Consider the following 27,256-nt stretch of genomic DNA (forward strand, 5'->3'; position numbering starts at 1 on the left):
CAGCTCAGGTTCATAAAAACAAAGGAACATTAGACACAGAGACAAGATAAAGTCACGTGGCCTCTCAAGTTCCGTTCTACTATTCAACAAGATCATGCCTGACCTGATCTTTGGCCTCAGTTCAATATTTTTGCCTGATTCCCCAAAGCTCTTTATTCCTGTCTGGTCCAAATACCTATCCCCAATTAGAAGCAACTTAATGACTAAGCATTTACATCCCACTGGGGTAGAAAATCCCAAAAGTTCCCACCCCTTCGAGAAATTACTCCTCGTTCCATTGTCAAGTGAGGTGGGGGCAGGGGAGGAGGGGTCAATCCCTTGTCCTTAGACTCTACCCCCTAGTTCTAGAATCCTGCATCAGGAGAAACATCTTCACGGCATCGACCCTGTCAAGCCCCATTTGAATCGTGCAGGTTTCAATAAGAACACCAGTCACTCTGCTCAGTTCCATACAGCAAAGGGTTGTTCTGCTCAATCTTTCCTCATTCGCGGCATTAGTTTAGTGTATCATCTTTGCAGCTTTACCTCCATGGCAACCCATCGTCAAATTTGTCATTGTGTTCACCCAGTTTTGCTAAGTAACAGTATGACATGCTGGGAAGAAAGTATCTTAAACTACAGTATTTTAGTCATTTGCACACACTCAAGTGAGTGATGGATTCAATTACATATTGAGTTAAAAGGATCAAAAGAATTGAATTATTTTGACTTGAAACTTAGGTAAATATGGCTCCCACCAATTGCTTTTTGTGTTGTCATTACTTCAATCTGGTGAAATTGTTAGAAAATACAATGTTAGATAACGTGTATTTAGCTAGCTTTTTGTTTGATCTTCACTATCCTTATTCACCAATATAATATGCAAATAATGGAAGCCATTGACAACTGAGTTTATAATATCACAACAGTCATCCAAACAGAGGAGTTTCTCGAAGATCCTTGCTAAAATTATCCCAGTCAAGAATTAAATTGCTCTTCTTTAGAAGGAACAGGCAATTTGTTACCCGATATGCAGGTCTTGAATGCATTTACTGGCACCAGCCAAGGAAGAACACTTCTTAGAATTAGCTACAAGAGATAAAGGTTTTGACCAAAGAAATCAAGCGTAACAAGAAAAGCAATAAATCATATTAAAACATGCTTTGAATCTAGAAGTTAATGTCAGGGACAATTCAAATATTCCAAAAAATTAACCATTTTTAAAAAAGATTTTGTGATATACACATGGAATGGATCAAAGAACTTTTGACATTTACCTGATTTTTTTCTTAAAAAGGCTGGTGTAACAAGAGGAGATATAATGAGAATATTCATGGCATGTCAGTGTTACTGGAAAGACCAGTAGTTATTGCTTTATCTCCAATTATCCTCGAGAAGGTGATGCTGAGCTGCCTTCTTGAATGCTGCAGTTGATGTGAAGATACTGCCACAGTGCTGATAGACAGGGTGTTTCAGGATTTTGGCCTGATAATTAGGAACAATTAGCTATGTATTTCCCAAATCAAGATGATATCAGACTTCAAGGGGATCTTTTCAGGTGATAGCTTCCTCAAGGATTTAAAGCATATGTTTTTCCAAGTGGTTGACAGGGAATCAAGAGGTTTGTTGCTTGCTGCATAATACCCAGCCTCCGACCTGCTCTTGGAGATGCTATTCAAAATTCCCTCCTTTAGCGTGGCACGATCATGTGCTCTTCAACAGAATTTTATCAAAAACCCAAAAGCAAAAAACTGCGGATACCGGAAATATTCGGCAGCTCAGGCAATGTTTTTGGAGAGAAAGATTATTGACCTGAAGCATTAACTCCTTCTCCCTTTGCAAAGATGCTACCTGATCTGCTGAGCATTTTATGTATTTTTCTAAAACCCTATCATACCCCCAGACTTCTGCTTTGGATCCTTTACAGAGTCAGAGCTATACAGCACGGAAACAGGCCCTTTAGCCCAACTCATCCATGCCAACCAAGGTGCCTTCCTGAGCTTGTCCTATTTGCCTGCGATTGGTCCATATCCATCTAAACCTCTTCTATCCATGTACCTATCCAAATGTCTTTCTAATTGTACCCACCTCTACAACTTCCTTTGGTAGCTCGTTCCACATACCCATCACCCCTCTATGCCCCCTGGTTTTAGACTTCCCTACCCTGGGAAAAAGACTGTGACCCATTCACCTTATCTATGCCCCTCATGATTTTATATACCTCTGCAAGGTCACCTTTCAGCCTCCTATACTCCAGGATAAAAATCCCCAGCCTACCCAGTCTCTCATTATAACTCAAGCTCTCCAGTCCTGGTAATGTCCTTGTGAAGGTTAACGACATCCTTCTTACAGCTATGTGACCAGAACTGCAGACAATAGTCCAACTGTGGTTTCAACGACGTCTTGTACAGTTGTAATATAACATCCCAACTCTTGTACTCCGTGCCCTGACCAATGGAGGCAAGAGTGCCAGATGCTTTTTTCACCTGTGTCTGCCTGTGTTGCCACTTTCAGGGAACTACGAACTTGTACCACTAGGTCTCTCTTTTCTACAAGACTCTCCAGGGCCCTGCCATTTACTGTGCAAGTCCTGCCTGGCTTAACTGCCCAAAACGCAACATTTCACACTTGCCTGAGTTAAATTCAATCTGCCGATCCTTGGCCCATTTTCCCAACTGAACTAGATCCCGTTGCAATGTTAGAAAACCTTCTTCAGTGCCCACTATACCACTAATTTTGACGTCATCTGCAAACATTCCTTGTGTGTAACAAAGTACCATTGGCAATTTGTCCTGCTCAAAACGGATGTGGGTCAACCATTCAGCACCATTTTCGTGTTTCAGGTGAATTATAATTTCCAGATCACTACTGGCTAAGTTTCGGATCAATGATAACTCCCACCAAAAACAACTGCAACTGCCCCCTCCACCCTATCCCGTACCACACTCACCAAAATGATCCCTGCACAGAATTCAACAATGAGAATGTGTAATATTTCTTGCAACATATCTGAATATTTCCATGTTTCATTATCTAAAGTCATGTGCATTAAAATGAATATCCATACATTGGACGTGGAGGGAGGGACATTAATGAAATAGTTGATGGCTGGGCCTAGGACGGAACTAAAGGCAATCCTACAGCAATGTCCTGAGGGTGAGACCATGTGCCATAAAACTGCCATGAGCAGCGAAAATCTTGAAAGCAACTTGACTTTTCTATGGATGATGGTGGTCTATTGACTTCTGTGATCAGTCAGTGCAAAGTGATGAAATAAAAGCATTGCAAATAGTTGCAACAAATAATGGGCAGACTGAAGAATTTCATGAATGCTATTGAAATAGTTGTGCACCAAATGGAAAGAGAAAAGACTTGTCAGTTTATTGGCATAACTGTAGCCAGATTCATTCCCCACAAATTTCTATGGGACATCTTTGAAAAATACGATGAACTGAATAAAGCTGCTACATAAATACTCGTTCCTTTTCTAGCATGCTTGGAATTTAATATATACAATCACAAGAAAGCACAACCAACACAAAATAAAATGATGAACCACACAGCCAAAAATAAGCCAGAAGTCATAATTAAGCATTGGAGCTAAAAAAAAACAACTGCAGATACTAGAAATTCAAAACAAAACAGGAAATCTAGGAACACCCAAAAGGTCAGGCAGGATCAGTAGGGTAAGAAACAGAATTGATGTTTTGGGTCAAAGACCCTGCATGTTTTATACTGCAGAGAAGGAAAGATGGAGAAGGGGGAGCGTCTGTGATATGATGCAGAACAAAGTTGTCAAGGTAACAATTACGTTAAAAACCAACAGCTGGAGACAGAAAAGAACAAAAAAACAACTTGAAACAGAAATTTACGGCCGTAACTATGGAGAGAGGGGTGGACGGGGAATGGTAGTTACCTGAAATTGATAAATTCATTAATCAGCTTGAGGGCTGTAACGTGCCCAGACAAGAGACGAGCTTACACATGGAGCAATAATAGGCCACAAACAGAGCTGTCAGCATGGGAGTGGGACGGAGAATTATCGGGCAGGAGACTGGGAGCTCAGGGTTGCCTTTATGGCCTGAATAGAGACATTTTACAAAGCTGTCACCCAATCTGCATTTGATTTCTACAACACAAGGCCACATCATGAGCACCGAATGTAAAACACTAAATTAGGAATGAATGCAAGTGAACTGCTGCCTGACATGGAAGGACTATTTAGGTCCCTGGATGGTGGGACGAGGTAAAAGTGCAGGGTAGCATTGAAAAGTACCATGCTATGGGAAGTGGTTGGTGGCCGAGAGTCCCAGAGGGAATGGTCTCTTCAGATTGTTGAAAGGGGAGGGAAGAAATGACTGGAATTATGATAATCGGTGCTGGCACTCATCAAAAAGATTCTGAGAAAAATCAATATCTTGTAAAAATTCAGTGTACGTCAAGGTGAATATGAGATACGAGTGATGGAAGATACATTGATTTTCTCTATTTAAAAAATTGGTTGAATTAGGAGGGAAAGCAATTCAAAATTAATTGATGAAAGGTTATCAACCTGAAATGTTATCTGTTTCTCTAAACACAAAGCTATTCTTTTTTCACATTTCTATTAGTAGTTTTTTTTTGCTTTTCAACAAGCAGGTAAATTTTTGCCGGGCCTTCAGTTATAATTCCATATTCTTTCTCTAAGAATTACAGCCACCCAGATAAATAGCATACATAGCAAAATAATGGGAGATAAAGAAATAGTGCGGCATAAAATCTGTCCTATAGTTTCCCACAATCAGGAACTTATGTAAAGTCACCGAATGAGAAAACAGCATTTTAAAAATCTTAATTCTAACAGGCACAAATTCCTAACATTATTTATTCTCTCCCAATGAGAATATAGGATTTTATTCAAATTTTTGCATAAAAAAATTATCATGAACTCTAATCTATATCATATGCTTTTGATCTCTCATATCACATTCCCTTAAACTGCACACAACTTTAGGCAGGCAAACAGATGCCAAAGAGAAAATTAGAAAAATATAGTTCAAAATGCCCAGTACGGAACATAAACATGTAGCAGCAGAATAATCAGAATAGATGGGCTTTAAAGTGGGGCTCAGTAGCTCCAGCAAGTCAGGTTTGTTCCTGACCTCCAGTGCAGTGGCTTCTACCGTGTGTGGAGTTTCCACAAGCATGACTTTCCCCCAGATGCTCCAGTTTTCTCCCACATCCCAAAGACATGCTGGTTGGTTAGGTGGCCATTGTAAATTACACCTTGTGTAGATAGTGGTGGAAGAATCGGGGAGAGCTGATGGCAGGTGAGGGAGAATAGGTTACAGGGAGATAAATGAGGGAACAGGATCGATGGAATTACAATGAGAGCCAGCATAGACGGCACAAACTGCCCCCTCCTATGAAAGGAAATATGAACAAATGTGTTAAAATATTGGGTGCAAACTGGTTCAAATGCCTAAAATTACTGTCAACATAGGGGCAACACATTAATGTCTTCAGATTACCACCTGGAGTACCTAGTCCATTATTACTGTGCTAAAATAGTGGTAACTTATACTCTGTGCTGCCCCCACCACAAAATAACAAAGAGCTGGGACAAACTACAAATATACAGCAAGCCATGGATTTATGTGATTGATTTCGACCTTTAGCTTTGGAGGGAACCATCCCCTCTGCAGCTCCTGCTGCAGAACAGAAATTTTGAAACCAAATATATAAAATATATTCCACAACATTGTACATAAATTAAATTCAGGGCTTGTATTTATCCATGGATTTTAGACTACACACTTTATAGCTGAGCAAGAGATCTGGCCCATCATGGCAGTACTAGATCTTTGCCTAAACACTGCAAAATTATTCCCTGCTCTCTGTCTATAATGCTGCATCTTCAACCATTCTAATGTATAGCTATTCTCAACTGTTTCTGTGCTGAACAATTCTACAAGAGGAAATGTCTCCAGCTCCTCCTTCTCCCTCACCTACTATGAAAAATTCCTTGCCATCATCTCCCCAACTTAGGGAAATGTTATTTTCCATTCACAGCATCAAGACCACACACTTCAAAATGTCTATTATAGTATAGTAACACTTCACAGTATTTAGGAGCACTTACTATCCATCATTATTGGTCCAGTAGAAGGTAGTGATGAACTGCCTTCTTGAACTACAATTGTCCACAATTTCCAAATTTGCTGTTAATTATAATCTTCCTATCACTCGTGGTTAAGCTGTGCAGGTTTATCCTTGTACGCCACCTTGGTTAAAGCTATGTTATAGTTCTCTACATAGTCTGCTTATCTAAGGAAGGTGGAAAAAATTCTGGACAGAGACTCTGCTATCTCCTGTCTGATTCCCTTCAAAGGCCAGTGATGCACAACATTTGGATTGGTGCACCGAGTTCTGTTGAATGCTTATGAATGAATTACATTGAATAACGAACCATTATCCTTTACAACCATATTCTTCCCTTCATCTTACCCAATCTTTAATTATTCTTATAAAAACTATTTACCTCCATTTATACAATCACTTCATTTTGTCTTTAAGGTCTTCCAATTGCCTTTTTCACCTCTTAAAACTTCCTTCATAATTTTCTTCTCCATTGCTGTAATCAAATGCCTCCCTTCAAATTTAAATCCCTTATCAATATTTATTCCAATATTTTGATTTGATCAATCCCTTTTTGTCTGATAGGAATTTAACAATTTGATACTCTTTGTCTCTTATTCAAAGATTCCCCACTGTTAATTCTTTGCCAAATTTTTCTCCCAGTTAATGAGTTACATCTTAGTTTTCTGAACACTTCTTCATTCCAAGAACACTATTTATATTTTTGACTTTTAATTATCATCTCAAATCTCATAATGTGGTGGTTGATATTTTCCAATTTTTTCCCTACACTCATAACACTTATTGGCCTCGATGCTTCTTTGATAGTCTAGCAGGAGTCTTTGTTGCATTCTTAAAAAAAAATTACCAACATTTTAGTTTTATGCTAATTTCACAGTAGTTACAATCACTATATTATTCAGATGCAACTTTCTGAATTGTATGTGGACCTTTCCCGTTATCCCTTTACTTTATTTTCCCGTTTCCTATTCCTTAACTTTATCTATATATGGGGCTTCCCAAGTTATAGATGACCTGACTTATGGAAATAGGACTTCATGTAAATTCTCCCATCCATTTTTAAAGCATTTTTCAAGACAATAATAATAATAAAAAATATTTCATGGCATTCATTAATGACTGGATATGGTATATATTCTATTAGTTTAATTATGGGTAGTCACAAGGGGAATATTTGATGAAATGAAAGAATTATACCAAGTGTCTATGGAGCGATAGAACATGGGTAGCTTTAGAAAACGAGTATTTCTGGAATACGGAGAAATCGGCTTACAAAGGAATGAAGCCCTTACGTAATCCAGAGTCTGACTGCATATCTTTTTAATATTATTTTAATGCTACTCTCTGGAATCTTACTATGTTTTGCAACTGTTATAGAATGTGTTATTGAAATTGGCACACCAACCCATTTTTGCCCTCCCCCGCCCCAGTGTGTGGGAACATAAATAAATAAATCAGGCACATTAAGTTTCCAGTATTCTTTTAACAAAGCTACTTCTCCATTTCATGTTCTCCCAGTGAAATGCTCCCAACTTTGCAATTTTGATTTGAAACATTCTGCATATTCACACACAAGCCACACACACCTGGCCCCAATTTCTTTTTGGAATCTTACTCTAAGTTTTTCCACAATCAGTTCATTATTACTTTCTCATTTTCACTGTTACTTCCATTGATCTCCTAGTTTTCCGTTTCTCTAGTTTTTATTCAATCCCTTCAAACTACCTATCCAAAGAGTAAATTGGTACCAGAGATGGCAACAAGAAATCCATCCAAAGTAAATTCTCTTGCAAGAAATAAACTTAATGTAACAACAAAATAATGTTTGGGGTTGATCTAGAGTAAAACAAAAGCGTATGGAAACTTATCTGAAGGTGGTCCTGTTGGCAATTTTAAACAAATCCATTTATTGTTCTGAGAATGGAGGAGACTTTTACCTTGAGAAGGTACGTTGGGATATTGCTGAAATCCACTGGCAGTTTCAAAAGGAAGCGGGCAGAGAATTCACCGGTCTGTGGAATTGACACAAACAATTATCATAGTACCTAGAACTGAATCCCCATCCATCCACTGTGAAAGAAGAACTGTGAAATCTTACAGTTTTTATTATGTTTATGTAAAGCATTCAATGGTTAACATTTCATATATTAAGTCTAGATACAACTTCTATTGCTGATGCAGGGTAAACATGAGCAAAATGAAATATTTTTAATGTATTTTTTTTTACAGATTTCATTAAAATGCTTAGGAGATCTATTATAATTGCAGAACAAAGTTGTTCAGGGAAGATCATTTTTACTCAAGTTTTCAACTCTTTCTATTGAATATTCAATACCCGAGAGGATAGTTGTTATACACCAAAGGTGTCACAGTAGTCAGTGCAACTGCAGAACTGATTGAGTGGAGATTATTCAATACCCTCACGTAACTAAATAAAAAATTGTTTTAAATTTAAGCGCATATTCTCCAGTTTCCACTAGTTACATTAAAGTCCAGATCCTGGAGATGAATAAGTAAGCTAACCAACTACACTATTTATGTTTTACAATCTAATGGAATGGGGGGAAATATAGCATTCAAACTGCAGTTACAAGGCATGAAAACAAAACCATGAGTCATTTCAACACATTCACATGGATCAACTAGCTGTACTGTTGGTGATTCAAGTTGCACTACAATGGAGTAAATATCCTAATACAGAATTAAAAATCAATAAATGAAAATAAAAGCCTGCAGATGCTGGAAATATGAAATAAAAACATAATGTTAGAAACATTCGGCAGGTCAGGCAGCATCTGTTGACTGAGACACTGAGTTAATGTTTCAGGTCAAAGACTCAGAAAGTCTGTAGTTTGAGGGATGAACTTTGAAATAACCTGTGAAACCAAGGCCATGACTTATTCCAGTGATTTTGGACCCAAGGAAAAGATCAAGACACTTATGGCAAATAATTTCTGCTTCAACTAATACTTACACTAGTCTTTGATTTATTCCCTTTGCTGAATCTGAACTCGGCATCTTAGCCATCCTTGAACAACCAAATTTCTCCAAGAAATTGTAGCAGTTACCATCAGTCTTCCAGCCTCTACAACCCTTCCTGTATTTCCCCTGCCAAAAGTGGTGGGATCTGTGCTATTTCCTTCCTTGGTTCTCTTTTATCTGCTTTCAAGAATGCTATATATCTCTCTATATTTTTTAAATATTTCACATCATCCCCCCTCTTTTGTGAAGACAGATACAAGATTTTTATACAGAATCTTTCTCATGACTTGCATTTTCAAGCCAAGATACTTTAATAGGTCCTAATTTTCCTTGTAATCATTTTTCCCTTTACATTTTAGGGGTTTCCTTGAGTTTAGACATCGATGTTTTCTCATGTACACTTCTGCCTTAGGCTTTCTGGAGTTCTTGTTAACTGTCACAGGTTTTCCTTTTTTGCTTATCCCATGCTTTTTTTCTCCTTGATATACAGGGGATCTAGAAGTGTGATTTATCCTTCCTCCATTACATCCAACTTCTGCTAATTTGGAATATATTTGGTCAAAACTCTCACTATATTTTTATGAATGCCCTCTGCTGCTCTGGCAGATTTCCTCACAGGTAGCTGCTTCCAATCCATCTTATCCAAATCATATAACAAGCTAGAATCTACCTTTATTTTTTTCCCCATAATTATGGCCTAATTCTAATTAAAATATGGTCATTACCTCCAAAATCCTGATCTATAGATATCTTCTTTCACCTGCTCAGATTTATTTCCTAAATCTGACCATTACTGCCCCCTCTCTTGTTGGGCTTGTAAAGTTCTCTTTAAGAGAGTTCACATTATAAATTAATTAGGTACAATATTCTGTGGAAACACTCTCACAATGGGAATTAGCAAAAATATCATTACAGGGTAACCGCCAATGAGAATTTGTGTTAAACAGCCATAACTCCAGGCAGGATCGGATCACCGTTTTGAAATAGTGAAGTATCAGAGTAGTCCAATATCAGACAGATTATGCCTATCTATACCAAAGGAGTGGGCTAATTTTATTTGGCATGATTTTAAATATGATGTGATGCACCATCTACTTTACATTATAAAAAAATTTACAAGATTAATAAAAACAGAAAGTGATTCAAATAGCCCGCAGGTCATACAGTATCTGTGGAGACAGAAACAGTTAACATTTCAGATCGATTACCCTTCATTGTTTTAAGTTCATACTTACTTTACAACATCAGTTTGTTCGAAATTCAGACAATATGCTCTTCTAAATTTTTTAGGTCAATTAACTTAAACATATAAACTTATAAATTGGCTCTGTTTGCTATGGTATCACCTATCCATTGCATTCTCCTCCAAGTATGTAGTTCCATGGACTTAATTGAAACCAATTTTGAGTTAGAATACAAAGTTGATTCCACAATGCCAGCATAACATTACTAATGGGACTAGAGTTGAATGTAGATGTGACTTCCCTATTTTCCACAAAATAGTTTTTCCTTATTATCATCATACATATATTCTGGATGTGCCAGGTGTTAGGCAGTTTCATTACAAATCCCAAAACCTTTATCTTAATTAGCACGCAAAATGAACCACTATTAAATGTAAAATTAGAAGGTAATTTTGTGCCAACGTAACATTTTTATTTTACATTTAGCATTCAGCAGTGTTTTAAACTTTAATCAGATATGTAATAGAAATTTTGGAGTAACTTAATTGAGGCAAGGCAAAAACTAGCAGATAACTCATTTCTGACACTGTAGACAGTTTAGGCTGAAGGAAGTACATAGAGCCAGCTTTCATTTTTATAGATTAGTTTCATATTTCAAAAGTTTTCTCTGTAAAATTTAAGGGAAATAAGTTTTGAATGGATGCAATAGCAAAATGAACAGGCTCACCTCAGAAAAGGCAATGCTACTTCTGCAAAAAAGTTGCTCACAGGATAACTAAATTGAAATTTGGTAGGCTGATATTGGATATTGTTGACATTTAGTCTCAACAGTTAAAATTTAAAATATGATTCATTTAATTATATTAGCTGGGAACACTACCAATGCCTTATGGATGTGGACAACTGTGGATTGGTGCTGCAATAGTGATGAATTTAAGGCCAAGTTTGTTTTCTGGGCTTGCTTTTGCAGGAAACTTATTGCCTAAGCTCCTTACACTTAAACCACTACTAGTTATCAGAGGGAGACCTTCAATTCATCTCTCTCATTTGGAGTTGAACCAAGGATTCCATGATGAAAGACACTTTATCATCCATGTTTTCACATTCATGTACTGACAGTCACCATTTGAACGGTAAGTTATCATGAAAAACAAGATCAAAGAAACCACTGAAATATGAAAGAGCAAACCTTTTCTTTTCCCAAAACAATACTGATCTCATTTTTTGTTTTGTAACTGGAAAAGTTAAAGAAAGAGAGCCAGCAATAAAACACAGTCAGGATAAAATTTCTGTGGTTAATTTTGTGTAAATCTGAGCAAAAAAACCCTGAAGAAATGACATGAAAAGCCATAGGAAAATGAGTGGCTATATCTTCACATAAGCTCCAACAAAAATGCTTTATAACTTAGCATCATAAAGTTTCTTACAATAGCTGCATTTGATAAAATGTTATTTGAGAATAAGTTGAAAACTGCAATTCATTTGACAGTAGAAAAGGGCATTGGACTGTATATAAAAATAGAATTACTCTAAATAGAAAGTAGAGACATATGCAATCAGGGTACAATGGTAATCATGGGTGACTTTAATCTACATATATATTGGTCAAACCAAATTAGTAATAATACTGTGGAGGAAGACATCCTGGAGTGTGTACGGGATGTTTTTTTAGACCAATATGTTGAGTAAGCAACTGGAGAACAGGTTATCCTAGACTGGATCTCGTGGCATGAGGAAGGAATAATTAACATTCTTGGTGCCTTAGGGAAGGGTGACCACGGTCAGACGTTTCGAATTCAGCAAAGGAGGACAAAAAGATTGAGAGGAGGAAGATAGAGCAAGTGAATAAGCTTGCAGGAAACATTGTAAAAGCTTCTATAAATATGTGAAGAGAAAAAGGTTAATAGACACACGTAGGTCTCCTATAGTCAGGAGAAAGGGAAATTATAATTGAGAATAAAGTAATAGCACAACAATTAAACATGTTTCTACTCTGCTTTCACAGAGAAGGACATAGATACATCCCCTTATTATGTTAGGGAATCAAGGGTCTAGAGAGAGGGAAGAACTGAACGAGATCAGTATTAGTAAACAAATAGTACTAGGAATGTTAAAGGGGTTAAAGGCTGACAAATCCCCAGGGCTCGATAATCTACATCTGAGAATCCTAAAGGGCCCTGGAAATAGCAGGTCCTTGGAGCTTAGCATAATGAGTGGTGACTTTATTCAAACATAAAAGATCCTCAGGGGGCTTAACAGGGTAAACACTGAGATGTTTTAACCAGTGGGAGTTATAAACAAGGGGACATAACTAGAAAATAAGGGGTCAGTCATTTAAAACTGAGGTCCGTAGAAATGTCTTCTCTCAGTGGGTAGTGAATCTCTGGAACTCTCCGCCCCCGAGGGTGGTGGGGGACAGATCATTACGTATGTCAAATAGAAAGGTAGAAACAGATAAATATTTGAATGAGAACTGAGCGTTATGGGGAACTGGCACAGAAAAGGAGATGAGGCCAGCATAGATCAGCCATTATCATACTGAATGGCAGGGCAGGTTTAAGGGGCCTGGTGGTATACTCCTGCTCCTATTTTCTTGTGTTCTTGTGTGGCACTCATCTTCCAAAATTTAGATTCTAGAGAAATTCCTAGAGATTGGAAGGGAGAAAATACAAACGTAATATTTATTAAAAATGGGAAAAAATACATGGAATTACATTCCATTAAGCTGAACATCAGTACTGGGGAAAATGCTAGAATCAATTATACAAGAGAATGGATCATTTGAGAATCATTAAATGGATTGGACAAAGCCAGAATGAGTTTATGAAAGGGAAATCATGCTTAACAAACCCACCAGAATTTTTGTGGATATAACTAGTAGAACAGATGAGGAAGTACCAATGGATGTGATGCATTTGGATTTTCAGAAGGCTTTTGATAAGGTCCCACATAATAGGTTAGTGCGCAAAATCAAAGTACATGGGATTGGAATCAATATACTGGCACAGATTGAAAACTGGTTGATGTACAAGAAGCACAGAGTAGGACTAAATGGATCTCTTTCTTCTGGGTGGCAGGCAGTGACTTGTGGGATGCTGTAGAGATCATTGTGAATAGCAGAGGTTCACGTACGCCGTGTCAATTATTTGAATGAGAGTACTAAATACAACGATTCCAAGTTTTCGGATGACACAAAACTGGGTGGAAGAGGTGGGTAGGAATGCGAGTTGTGAAGACGATGGAAAGATGCAATGCAATTTAGATAAGTTGAGTGAAGGGGCAAATGCAAGGCAAATGAAGTACAAGATGGATAAATGTGAAGTTATCATTCCGGTTCTAAAAAGAGGACAGATTATTTTCTGAATGGTGACAGATTGGAAAAGGGGAGGGGCAACGAGACTTGGGTGTCCTTGTATACTGGTCATTGAGAGCAAGTGCAGCAGTTTTCAGGTGCAGCAAGCAGTTAGGTTGATATATTGGCCTTCATTGCAAGAGGATTTGAGTACAGCAGCAAGGATGGCTTGTTGCTACAGGGCCATGGTGAGATACCATCTGGAGTGGTGTGTGCAGTTTTGGTCTTCTTATCTGAGGTAGGGGCTTTGCCGTACAGGTAGTATAACAAAGATTTACTAGACTGATTCCTAGGATGGCATGTTGCATTGGGAGAGACGTGGATGGCATGTATGAGGAGAGTTTGGGTTGATTAAGCCTATATTCACTGGAGTTCAGGAGAATGAGAAGGGACCCCATAGAAACCTGTAAAATTCTAACAGGATGAGTCAGAGTAGATGCAGGGAGGATGTTCCCAGTGGTTGGGAGTCCAGAACCAGAGGTCATAGCCATAGAGTATGGAGTATGCCATTTTGAGCAGCGATCAGGAGAAATACACACAAAATGCTGGAGGAACTCAGCAGGTGTCAGCATCTATGGAGGGAAATAAACGGTCAATGTTTTGGGTCCAGACCCTTCATCAGTCCTGAAATGTCGACTGTTCATTTCTCTCCAAAGATGGTGCCTGACCTGCTGAGTTCCTCCAGCACTTTGTGTGCACTGCTCCAGATTCCAGCATCTGCAGAATCTCGTGTCTCTGATCAGGAGAGATATCTTTTATCAAAGGATGGTGTACATGTGGAATTCCATATCACAGAAGCCAAGCTACTAAATATATTCGAGGAGGAGGCAGTTGATTGATTCCTTGATTTTGAAGGGTGGGAACAGGGTACAGAAGTGAATGCTCAGCCAAGATCATACTGCAGTAGGCCAGAAGGGCTGAGTAGCCCATTCCTGCTCCTATTTTCAATTTGCTAATTGTCCTTCAAGAGCAGGTACAATCATGTCTATGAACACTGCAGCTTCTAATCAGAAAAAAATCCCACAATTATAGATAAAACTAGAATCCAAGCCATGATGTAGCTACATCTGGAATGGAATATCCCCCATAAGTCAGTATCTGTAAAGACAAAGGAGAGGTTATAACATGGTCAAAAATAGGTCCCGCCCTTGTTTGCTGTTCCAGGACACTTGGGGCATTGGAACTGTCAAGTCTTAAAGAATGAGAAGTAAAAGGTTTTTGCAGAAGAGGTGGAGACAGAAGGCAGGTAACATTATGAGGCTTCACAGAATACATCAAATTTATATACAATCCAAGAACATTCTGGGACAAGGATTCATAAGAAGGATTGCAAGTTTGTGATAGGGTCTTAAAATCATGGGTTAGGGTGGTGAGACATTTATCTTGCCACTGGCACAAAACATCGATGGAACTCAAGCTGAAGACGCGTGTACAAATGGACGTCATGTAATTCTGTTTAGAGATGATGATCAAAGATGAATTTCTCTTCCAAAAGCTTTAAACTTAGAGGTTTAACAATTTTGTTTTGTAAACAAAGACTAGAACTCAAAATACCAACCTGATAGAACAGTTCGGATGCTTTGAGATAGGAGAACATTAGAGCTAAGTGTCAATAACATTAATGCATAAGCTGATTTAGATGCTTGAGGATTGTGTTATCAAAGGGCAGCAAGTGGATAAAGAGGAGGATGGGGTGGCAGGGAGGTCAAGGGTAGATGACTGGAGATTCTGCAGGTAATGGCTTGAGAGTGGAAGTTACTGCAGATCATCTTACTACAAATGGAGAGATATATGCAAACACACATTGTTCCTAGTAAGTACAAGTGAACAATTTTTCGCTCAATGTTTCAGGAACAGCTTCTTCCCCTCTGCCATATTTCTGAATGGTCCATGAACACTACCTTGTTATTCCTCTTTCACAACTATTTTGTTTTGTAATTTATAGTAATTTTTTAAGACTTTATGTCTTGCACTGTACTGCTGCCACAAAACAATAAATTTCACAACATATGTCAGTGATAATAAACCTGATTCTGACTTACAAGTTGTCAGTATAGTTAATGTTAAATCTACCACATAATTCTAACTGCCCTCTGGTAACACGTCCTGTTACTTACTGCTTTCAACTGCCTTTGAAATTATCCATTTCCTTTTTCTAATAGGGGCATAGTAAAGGTTGATGAAACATCTACAAGGAAACATGCAGCCCAAAGGAAACACAAAGGAATGTGATAAAGTACAAGCCACAGTTTCAGAAGACTTGCATGCACTTTGAAACATTTATTACTTGAAACATACTTGAACATTTTTAAAGAACATTATGGTGTTGGCAACTCAACAAAGGAATTAGCTTGGTATTTGCCAAGAGTCTGAACAGAAGGAAATGGCATTTTTCATATTATTCTGGAAATTTTATACTTCTCCAACAATATAAATCTGGACAAAAGAGCCCCAATAGAGCTTGTAAAGTAACCTGTAGACTTGAATTTATATACTATCTTGTAAAATGTCTTAGAAATGTCACAAAGACACTTAATAAAATTAACTAATTTTACATGCAGAGGCTGTTGCGTGGGTAAGACAATTTAGAGTTGGCAATATTAAATAAACAGTAATGAGATGAAAGCCCATTAATTAGACTTGACTGAGAGGGAAACGTTAACAAGCATAGTACTAGAGAACCAGTGGATGTTCTTCAAGAAATGAGATTATTATCTACCTGAACAATAGGAAAGAAATGGATGAGAGCATAATCTGAAAGATAGCATCTCTGGCACTGCACATTCCTAAAATGAAATTGAGAGCCTAGATTGTGTTATTTCGGTGTATGGTAAAGAAGTACTTAGAATCCAAATGCAACTTTCAGTGGCTTCACATACACATTGTAAGTAAGCTTATTAATGTATGGAAACTGAATAATTTTCACACCTTCTCTCCAATGCACTAACATCAGCAACACATTTATTGCAAATAGCAATCCACATATGTTGCCAGTTCAAAAGAATAAGGAGCTAATGATTTAAAAATGTTAAAAATAATTTAAATGTTAATTAGTGAATTACAATAACAGATTAAATGGCTATTATATTTCAATTATGAAACTAATCCATGATCTCATCAGATTTTAGGGAATATTTCGTTACAAGTTTGTTATACCTATGGGCCTTGTAGAGGAAACTCACAAAATTAGAAAATACACACCTTCATTGACACCAACTTAAAAAAAGACTTTAATAGTCAATTTCAATTTTTAATGTGTTTTGTTTTGTTTCATTTCTGTTATCATTTGCTGTTTCATTAATATTCTTTGGATTTCCAGGTCAGTTCTATAAAGTCCAGGCTAGCAATTAACACTCAATTAACAAATAAAACAGGTAATTTATTTTACAGCTCTGTGGGATGTTGCCATGCTCATAACGATTCCAGCAATTTGCTATGTTATGAAAGTAACTACATTAAAAGCATTTAATTTGCTGTGAAGCACTTTGGGTCACCCTTGAAGATGTGAAAAGAATTATTAAAATTCAAGTCCTTTCAATCTTTAGAATATACATACATCTTTAATATGCAACATTAATGCATATTGATGTGGATACCTATTTTACTATTTTCTGCCTCTGTACTTGCATAAAAGACTTATCCATAAGATAAGGATGCATGGAGTTGGCAGTAATGTCTTAGCATGGATAGAGGATTAGTTAACCAATAGAAGGCAAAGAGTTGGGAGAAATGGGTGTTTCTCTGGTTGGCAATCAGTGGTGAGCGGGGTGCCACAGGGCTCGGTGTGGCCCACAACTGTTCATGATATACATTAACAATTTGGAAGAGGGGACCGAGTGTAGCATATCTAAGATTGCTGATGACACTAAATTGAGCAGAAAAGCAAATTGTGCAGAGGATGCGGAGAATCTGCAGAGATATAAATAGGTTAAGTGAGTAGGCAAGGGTCTGGCAGATGGAGTACAATGTTGGGAAATGCGAGGTCATCCATTTTGGAAGGAAAAGTAGAAGATCAGATTATTATTTAAATGGTGAAAGATTGCAGCATGCTGTTGTGCAGAAGGACTTGGGAGTGTTGGTGCATGAATCACAAAAGGTTGGTTTGCAGGTGCAACAGGTTATTAAGTAGGCAAATGGAATGTTGGCCTTCACTACTAGAGGGATTAAATTTAAGAGCAGAGCGGTTATGCTGCCATGTACAGGGTACTGGTGAGGCCGCACCTGGAGTACCGCGTGCAGTTCTGGTCTCCTTACTTGAGAAAAGATATACTGGCTCCGGAGGTGGTGCAGAGGAGGTTCACTGGGGTGATTCCAGAGATGAGGGGGTTAGCCTATGAGAAGAGATTCAGAAGAATGAGAGGGGATCTTATAGAAACATATAAAATTATTAAAAGGGGTAAATAAGATAGAGGCAGGAAAGCTGTTTTCACTGGTAGGTGAGACTAAAACTAGGGGGCATAGCCTCAGGATTTGGGGGAATAGATTTAGGACAGAGATGAAGAGAAACTGCTTTTCCCAGAAAGAAGCGAATCAGTGAAATTCTATGCCCAAGGAAGCAGTTGAGGCTACCTCATTAAATATACTTAAGACACAGTTAGATGGATTTTTGCATGGTATGGAAATTAAGGGTTATGGGGAAAAGGCAGATAGGTGGAGCCGAATCTGCAGCCAGATCAGCCATGATCTTATTGAATGACGAAGCAGGCTTGATGGGCCAGATGGCCTCCTCCTGCTCCTATTTCTTTATGTTCTTATGTAAAATCTGTAACATCCGTAACATTTTACAGTTCCAATGAAAAGTTACGTACTTGAAATGTTAACTCTTTTCTTCTTGCAGAGATTAACCCGGCCTATTGAAGATTTCAAGCAGTTTTGCTTATACTCTTTAAATGTAAAATCTGATTGATATAAACATGGCGTGACTGGTGTAGTAAATATATAAAAATGCAACCATAGAGACTAAGGGTGGTCTTTTACTCATCAACTGGTACAATAAATCCCATTGTGAATGTGCAATTTGTACAGCAAATTCACATGAATAAGGAGAAACTTGTGTGTGGTGAGGCTCTAGAATTCACCATTTGATGTATGTCATTCCACTGCTTGCTGGACATAAACAGCAACTTGCCCTAAACTTCCCATTTTTTAATAACTTCTTGGATTCACACATTAACTCCCCATTGAACTTAGCACAAAAAATCAAGTGTTGATTAAGAGAGCAAGGACTTATTCAAAAATGCAATGGTTGTTAAGGCAATGCCAATCATCTTCTCTAGTTCAAAATGAAAACAATTAATTTGTGTTCAGCCTTACTCCTAAATGCAGTCAGAGTCATTATGTAGTCGTAGAGTAATACAGCATAGAAACAGGCCCTTCAGCCCAACTCATCCATGCCAACCATTTGCCTGCATTTGGCTCATATCCCTCCAAACTCCTCCTATCCATGTACTTATTCAAATGTTTTTTGAATGTAGTTATTAAACAGAATATGCTGTCACTATAACAGAGTATAAATTTGTCAATTTTTATGTTATTATCCTTGAATTAAAAGTGAGAGATGATTGAAAAGTCTTCCTCCCTCTCCCAATTTTTCCTTACTGTACTTTAATTAATCAGCCACTCTTGTTTATCCTCCTCCTCTGAGATTTATATTTCTATCTGAATCTTTAAATCTCATTGGTTAAGGAGACATATCTCTGGATCCATTGTTCATTAAGATCCCAGGTGATTCGTATTCCCCATCACACTATAATCAGCTTACACTTTATATGTTATATTGAGCAGGAAGGTGCATAAAGAAATTAAATTAATGGAGTATGCTGCACGATGTCATGCTCCAACAAGATTAAGTATAATCTTTCACCTTCATGAGTATGGACTACACAAATTATTGCAAAGAATCAGGCTTTGGTATGGTAAGGCTTCAGCTTTCCTTCTGAAGCTGTCATTAAAGACATAATGAATTGTTTCTCTTATTGTTCCTATTATTTAAACAAAATTACCCAATTATTCTTTCTCCCTGCATAGATTTCCATGTTGTCTCCGAATTCAGGCCCCTCTTGCAGTGCTGTGTACTCAAACATAAGGCGTGAGCTCTCGTGGAGTCGATCACATTGGTATTTGTGGTACTGCTGCACCAGTTCTTTAATAACAAGCAGAAGACAGTCTGGATTCTGCGAGTTCCAGTCATTCAGATGCTGCACATTGTGGAAAAGACAGACAGAAAAAAAACATTTGGGTTAGTGTTCCAATGCTCCAGAATTTAACAAAAATTTATTTCACTTCACTTGAACCACACCATCTTTGCATCTACAGATGCTTTTATTTTATGGTATTTTCATTGCTGGCATTGCAGTTGTGTTGTTCTATCCCTTTTGTATACCTGGCATCAAATGCAAAATATTTGTCCAGTTTCAGGATTACAATGTGTAATACACAACAATTACACAGATCAGCTGCCTCTCCCTGAAATGTCAACCCACATTTTGGGTATCACCACCTAGTAGGAGAACCCTGCATCAAAGACTGGCTGCATTTCTTTAATCTACCATATTTTATACTACGGGAGGAGACGATTCAGCTCATGATCCTTTGAAACAGCTATCCAGTCTTCCATTTTTCTCCCCAAATCCCTCATTTTTCTTACCAACTTAATATCCAATTCCCTTGTGAAAGTTACCACAAAATCTGCTTCACTGCATTTGTTACGTGAACAAAAAATGTGGAATATATAGCTTCTTCTGGCGGTCAAAGTTTTCAAGCATGTTTGCAGTGAGTTCAATGCACATTCATAATCAGTAAATTAAAAGGGAGTCAGCTCATAATTAAAACCTCTCATGATCAACCCAATAAAATCAATTGAGCAATTATTTGAATAAACAGGAAAGAGAACATTAATGGCTTCATTAGTTCTTCAGGAACTATGGAGAATTCTGAAGAAACATTACTATTACTCAAACTGAGTTGCACTGAAAAAAAAATCATTGGATAACCTGAGCAATAGCATTCCTGCAATGTCTAAGATCATAACATACCCAATTATTGTTTTGTGATTTCATCACCAGTTATTGCAACACTCACCTCAAGAGTTAACGATCTGAGCTACAGGAGGAGGTTGGGCAGGCTAGGACTTTATTCCTTGAATGTAGGAGATTGAGGGGTGACCTTATAGAGGTGTATAAAATCATGAGGGTATAGATAGGGTGAACACACACACAGTCGTTTCCCAAGGGAAGGGGAACTAAAAACTAGAAGGCATGGGTTTAAGGTGAGAGGGGAAAGATCTAAAAGGGACCCGAGGGGCAACTCCTTCACATGGAGTGAGCTGCCAGAGAAAGTGGTTGAGGCAAATACAATAACAATATTATAAAGACATTTGGATAAGGTCATGAATATGAGGAGTTTAGAAGGATATGGGGCTAATGGGACTAGCTTCGTGGGCACCGTGGTCAGCATGGATGAGTTGGGCTGAAGGACCTGCTTCCATGCTGTATTACTCTAGGACTCTAATCTGTAAAATGTCTAATGAGCTCCCATCTATGCTTGGCTCCCAATTTCACCATCTGCCAAATGCAAATTTCCATCAAAGAATGACCTGACTGACAATCCTAAAAATTGGAGCGAAGAACAAAAGAAATAGGAATAGGAATAGGCCACACAGTCCCTCGAGCTTGCTGGCATCAACTCCACATTCTGCCTGCTTCCCATAACCCTCGAGTCCCAAACAAAAAAAAATCCAGCCTTGAATAAATCTGCCTTTACAGTCCTCTGGGGAAAAGGAATTTCTCATCAACATCTTAATGGGGGATCCTTTGTTTGACATTATGCCCCTTAGTTCTAGATTTGCTCACAAGGGAAAAATATCTTTTCAACATCTACCTTGTCAAGCCCATTCAAAATCATTACACTGTAAATAAGATCATGTTCCATTCTTCTAAACTCCAATGAGTACAGATCCCTTCATCCTGGGAATCAACTTCTCTGAACTGTTTCTAATGTAAGGATATCCCTCTTTAAACAAGGTGACTAAAACCATATGCAGTACTGTAGGTACCAATGTCCTGTTTATTTGTGGCAAGACTTCCCTACCTTTGCAATAAAAGGGAAACATTCCATTCCTGACTATTCGATGTGTTGCCTTTGTTTCTCATGTACAAGGACAGCCAAATTTATCTGTCTATCAGCATTGTATAGTCATTCTCTATTTAAATGAAATTTCATTTCTATTCTTTTCCAAAGTGGATAACCTCACATTTTCAGACATCACTCATCATCTACCAATTTTTTTGCACATTGATTTAAACGCATGTCTCTTTGCATCCACCTCACAATTTTCTTGGCCATCTACCTTTGTATCTTCAGCAAATTTGGCTACAATACACTTGGTTCCTTCATCTGTTGTTAATGAAGAATGTAAATGGTTGTGGCACCTGCATTGATCCCTATGGCATTCCACTAGCTGCAACTTGCCAAACCGAAAATAGTCCATTTATCCCAACTCTGTTCTCTGGCAGTTACCCAATCCTCTATCCAATTTCTCAAATTTCCTTACACACAGGAGGCCATTTGGCCCACTAAATCTAAGTTGGTTCTCAGCATAATCCCATCAATCCCATTCCTGCATTTACTTCATTGTAACCAGTTTCCCTCACATGAATGTAGAACATTACAATATGGGAAGAGGCCTTTCTGCCCACTATGTCTGTGCTAACCATGATGCCAATCCAAATTAATCCCATTTGCCTGCACGTGGCGGGTATCCCTCTATTCCCTGCCTGTTCATAGCCTGTCTAAATGCCTCTTAACATTGCTAACGTATCTGCTTCTAAAACCTCGAGGCAGTACATTCCAGGCACCTATCACAGTGTAAAAATCATGCCTTGGACATCTCCTTTAAACTTCTCCCCTACGTCTCCTAATATTTGACTATCTAACCACGTCTCTCTTAATTTTATAAACTTCTAACACGTTGCCCTCAGTTTCCAACACTCCAGAGAAAATAATCCAAGTTTGTTCAACCTCTCCTTATAGCTAATACACTCCAATCTAGGCAACATCCCAGTGGACCTCTTCTGTACCCTCTCCAAAGCCTCTACATCCTTCCTAAAGTGTGGGGACCAGAACTACAGACAAAATGCCAAATGTAGCCTGACCTAAGTCATACAGCTGCAACACGACTATCAACGATTCCAAGATTCTCCAAAAACTCACCCACACAAGAGTTAATTTATACTGGCCAATAACCTGGGATGTGGGAGGAAACCCACACGGTCACAAGGAGAATGTGCAAATTCTCCCAGGATCAAACACAGGTCACTGGAGCAGTAAAGCTGCAACACAACACGTCTTTGAGGATAATACATTATCTCCAATGCCTTGAGCACTTATCGTTCATGTAGCACCTTATCAAATGTATACAAGAAATTCAAAAACATCACACCTACTGGTTCCCCTTTATCTATCCTACTCGTTACGTCCTCAGAGAAATTTAAGAAATTGTCAAACACAATTCAGTTATGGAAAAAAATCACAGCAAATACACATCATTCACCCATCATATCCATGTTAGTCAAATAAAAAGCTACCCAGCCTAATCTCACCTTCGAGCACTTAGCCTGCAGGTCTGAGCTCTTCAATGCACACACCCAATTTTATTTTAAAAACACATGGTGAGGATTCTATGATTCTATTTAGTATTAATTCAAACTTATTTTCTTAACAAACTTAACAAAGACATGACAGGATTTTTAACACCATCTGTAGGGAAATTTTGGGATAATATCACTCGATATTATCCTCATTATATGTACAAAGTTCTTCAAGTGTAACACTTCGATTTCTTTCAAAGAATTTGAGCAATGCAAAGAAAAATCAAATATTCCCTGGCTCTGTTCAGCTTGTTGCTGCAACTTCAGTTTGTAACACTACTGGGGATTTTAAGAAAGCTAATCTTATATTCTTCATTCTCTACACATATTCAAGTTGTTCATCAATTTGAAAGTAAAGGAAAAAGCCCTTCACAGTCAATAAGTATTTCAAGATCCTTCTCTCAAGCTTGCCAAGTGACAACTGTATCATTAGTTACTCTACAAAATACATAGAAGCTCCATTCAGTCTGGATTGCCGAAACTGGTTCAGGCCTCACCACATGGTCCTAAATTGGAAAATCATTTGGCTTTAATGACTACAACTACAGATCACTGACCAAAATTTTTTGAGCTATTAACATTGCAACTGTATTTGGAGCACACTCAACTTTTCTGTTTTTAGCATGTTTACTTTCAGTAGACTATCATTCTATCTTTTCTTTCAATCTTCCTCCCCCTTCGAGGACATCTTCAAGAGGCAGTGCCTCAAGGAGGTGACATCTATCATTAAGGATCCTCACCATCTGGGACATGCCCTCTTCACATTGCTACTATTAGGAAGGAGGTACAGGAGCCTGAAGACCCACACTCAATGTTTCAGGAACAGCTTATTCCCCTCCACCATCAGATTTCTGAACGGTCCATGAACCCTACCTCGCTATTCCTTTTTTCCGCATTATATTTATTTTTGTAATTTATAAATTTAACACTGTACTGCTACAGAACAAATTTCACTTCATATGTCAGTGATAATAAATCTGATTCTGATTCCATCCTGCCAATTTTTCATTAACCTTGGTTGGAGTTGAGGTCTCATTATTTGATTAGCTGCAAGTGTTCAGGCTTCTATTCAGTGTGGTACAATATGAGCTGGGCACTGGTATTATGAGGCTCATAATTCCTGGGATCATGCCCTAATTGAAGGCTTCCTTGCAATAAAGAGATCTGCAACATATGTAATATATTGACAGTCATTTAAAATGATTGAGAGGTCCTGGGAACAGTCATTTAGTCAATGGTTATACTCCCCCATGACGTGTATCCAAAAACTGTCCAGAGTGATGGGATGAAATTATCCTCTGCTTACTACAAAGGTCCTGTTGTTTACCGGGTGTCAGCAAGCTTCTCAGAATCAGATTGCAATTGGTGTACTGAAGGATGACTGTAGTGAAGGGGAAAGCACTTTACAGATGAGATGTTAAACAGGGAACTGTCTGTCCTCTCAGGTGGATGTCAAAGATCATATAACGCTATATAAAGGTCATAGGGAGCTAATCAAATGCTCTGGCCAATTTCTCTCTTTCAAGTAATATCATTTGGTCACTTAGCTCATTGCTGCATTTTAGTTTTTGCTTTGCAAAAAGTGGCAATTACATTTCCCCACATTACAATATTAACCATGTTTCATAAGTACTTTCACTATGAGATCCTGATGTTAACAGCATGCAACATCTGTCCATTTCCTGAGCTGTTGGCACAGTCACACTAAGAGCCCTCTTGACGTACATCACATTTGACACAGGGATACAGGTGTCCTAACAACTCTTCCACGAAAATGGACAAAATTAAACCTTACAACTCAGAAAGCTGACGCTACGGTCACTCATTAATACTTCATTAGGGTTAACAGCTGTATTTTTATGATGGTTGATAAATACTTTCTTTCTGATGATTAAACTTTCCTGCAATATAATTCCCATCTTAAGTCTATTAATTCCTGTCCTTGAACTTGTTTAAGTTATGATCCACATAACATCACCCTCCAATTGAAAATGAGATTTCATAACTAACAAATCTTAAAATGTTTTCTTGTTAAATTTGGCATTAAAAATATAGAACATTGGATTGTTGTGTTCAGAGCATATTTTTAAGTGTTGCAATAGTACAAACAGGAAGGAGTAGATTTGACTGGCACAATCCCAGTTCGAGTTTTATTGTCTATTGTTCTTGTATGGATTCAATTTAGTACGGACTAAATGCATAAACAAACGTCTGGACTGAATTATATTTCAGGAAACTATGGGAGTAAAACTTCTGTCTCCAGCAAGTTGCTCACCAAGTATATACACTTGTAGTATTGCACTGGGAATCAATACTAAGTGCAATATGCAAGTCAACCAATTTGGGAATAACTGGGCAGGTCAGGGAGCATCTGTGGAAAGAGGAACAGCGTTAAAATCTTAGTTCGAAGACAGTTGTTACAAATTAGATTTCTGTTGGCCCACTCACTATCTGTCACAGATCCAGTCCAGCAGTTATGTCCTTGAGGACTCAGCCAGCTTAACTCAATGGTGGTGCTACCAATCTATATCGGAGAGGGCATAGATGTCCCCCACCCCAAAAGCATTTGGCACCCTTCCGAGCTTCTGCCAAATGGTTCAACTTGCAGGTACAGTGATTCATTAGCTGAGGGAAGATGGTATATGGTACACGGTGAACATAACGTATCCTTCCTCATGTTTGACCTGAGACTTCATGGAATCTGGAGTCAACACTGAGAGCTCCCAAGTCAACTCCTGCCTGGCTGCATCGTGCTGTACCACACACTCTGGTCCATCTTGCCATTGGGGAGAGATGTACAGAGGAATTCATAGTTCATGAAGCACAGAGACCAGGAGTTGTCATGGAAGCACATTGTCTAACATCAATCATGTCAGGCTGTTGCTTGACTAGTCTGTGTGACAGCTCTCCCAAGTTAGACATTAGCCTTCAAATGTTTGTGAGGAGGACTGTAGGCAGAGATCAACTTTGCAGTGTTCAGGTTTGGAGCCTGGGTTGGCTGATCAGTCTAGTTTTAGTCTTTGTTTCAATACAGCATTTCTGGTACAACTGAGTGGATTCCTGGGCCATTTCAGAGGGTATGGCTGGAGGGGAGGGAAAATCAGGAATCTGTAGTCACATATGCACCAGTTTGGATAAGAATACTGGATTTCCTCTCCTTGAGGACATGAGTGAACCAGACAGTTTTATTTTATGACAAGCAATCATTAATAATGACTTTTAAAAAAAATTCTAGATAATTAACAAAATGTAAATTCCACTATAGTTTACTAGTCTGGCAATGTAACCACTGTTCCTCACTGTATCTTTTTAGATACTCTGTAAATTCCTGTCCCTTGAAACAGTCTACATAAATGCAATGAACAGTGTCATTTTATTCTAATTCAAGGATACATTTAGTTATTTTTACATACTGGAAAACAGTACTTAATTGCTGGCAAGAGACATTCAATCCATTCTTCTTTGATGGCTTTAAAAGCAGATCCTATTGGGTGAAAGGTCAGTGCTCTTTTATAGTGCAACACTCAGCCTACTTGTTGTAACCTACTACTGTTTTCGCATGGGATATATCAACCTCCAAAAGCTAAGTTCACTTAATCTGTAAATCTATGGAAACAAAAGAGATATTGTCTCTTTCAGGAAAAAAAAGCAACTATTACTGGAATATTACATCATTCTAAATTATCTTCAACTTGTCTCCTACTAAAACCAACAAAACACCACCGTAATCGTACCAGTCAACAGAACAAAAAGAATCTCATTGTTTTCTATGATTGAAAGAACCATTTGCTGTGGCAGTCACCTGACTAATCTTGGTAATATGAAGTACTACTGTTATCAAGAACTAAAGTTACTGCATCTTCCAGCAAGATTGTTTTTGTTTTTGTACGAGGTCTTTTCTGTTGAAATTTAGCCTTGTGCAAAGTTTTAACCTTTATCACAAATACACATGCAAAGTCTGCAATCTACAGCAA

The 27,256-nt window shown here is 38.1% G+C and overlaps 1 protein-coding gene across 2 annotated transcripts in view; it reads right to left on the reverse strand.

Annotated features, from left to right (window-relative positions):
* babam2 (BRISC and BRCA1 A complex member 2) overlaps positions 1–27,256 on the reverse strand; it is a 155,451-nt gene that overhangs the window by 83,986 nt on the left and 44,209 nt on the right. For both annotated transcript variants that reach the window (XM_052025195.1, XM_052025196.1), the window contains exons 5-6: positions 19,638–19,832; positions 8,055–8,129 (exon numbers count right to left, since the gene is read on the reverse strand). In XM_052025195.1, coding sequence (XP_051881155.1) covers positions 8,055–8,129; positions 19,638–19,832 — 270 coding nt within the window. The remainder of the gene's footprint in view (positions 1–8,054; positions 8,130–19,637; positions 19,833–27,256) is intronic.

The sequence above is a fragment of the Pristis pectinata genome, chromosome 10 (genome assembly GCF_009764475.1).
Source record: "Pristis pectinata isolate sPriPec2 chromosome 10, sPriPec2.1.pri, whole genome shotgun sequence".
NCBI classification, from domain to species: Eukaryota; Metazoa; Chordata; class Chondrichthyes; order Rhinopristiformes; family Pristidae; genus Pristis; species Pristis pectinata.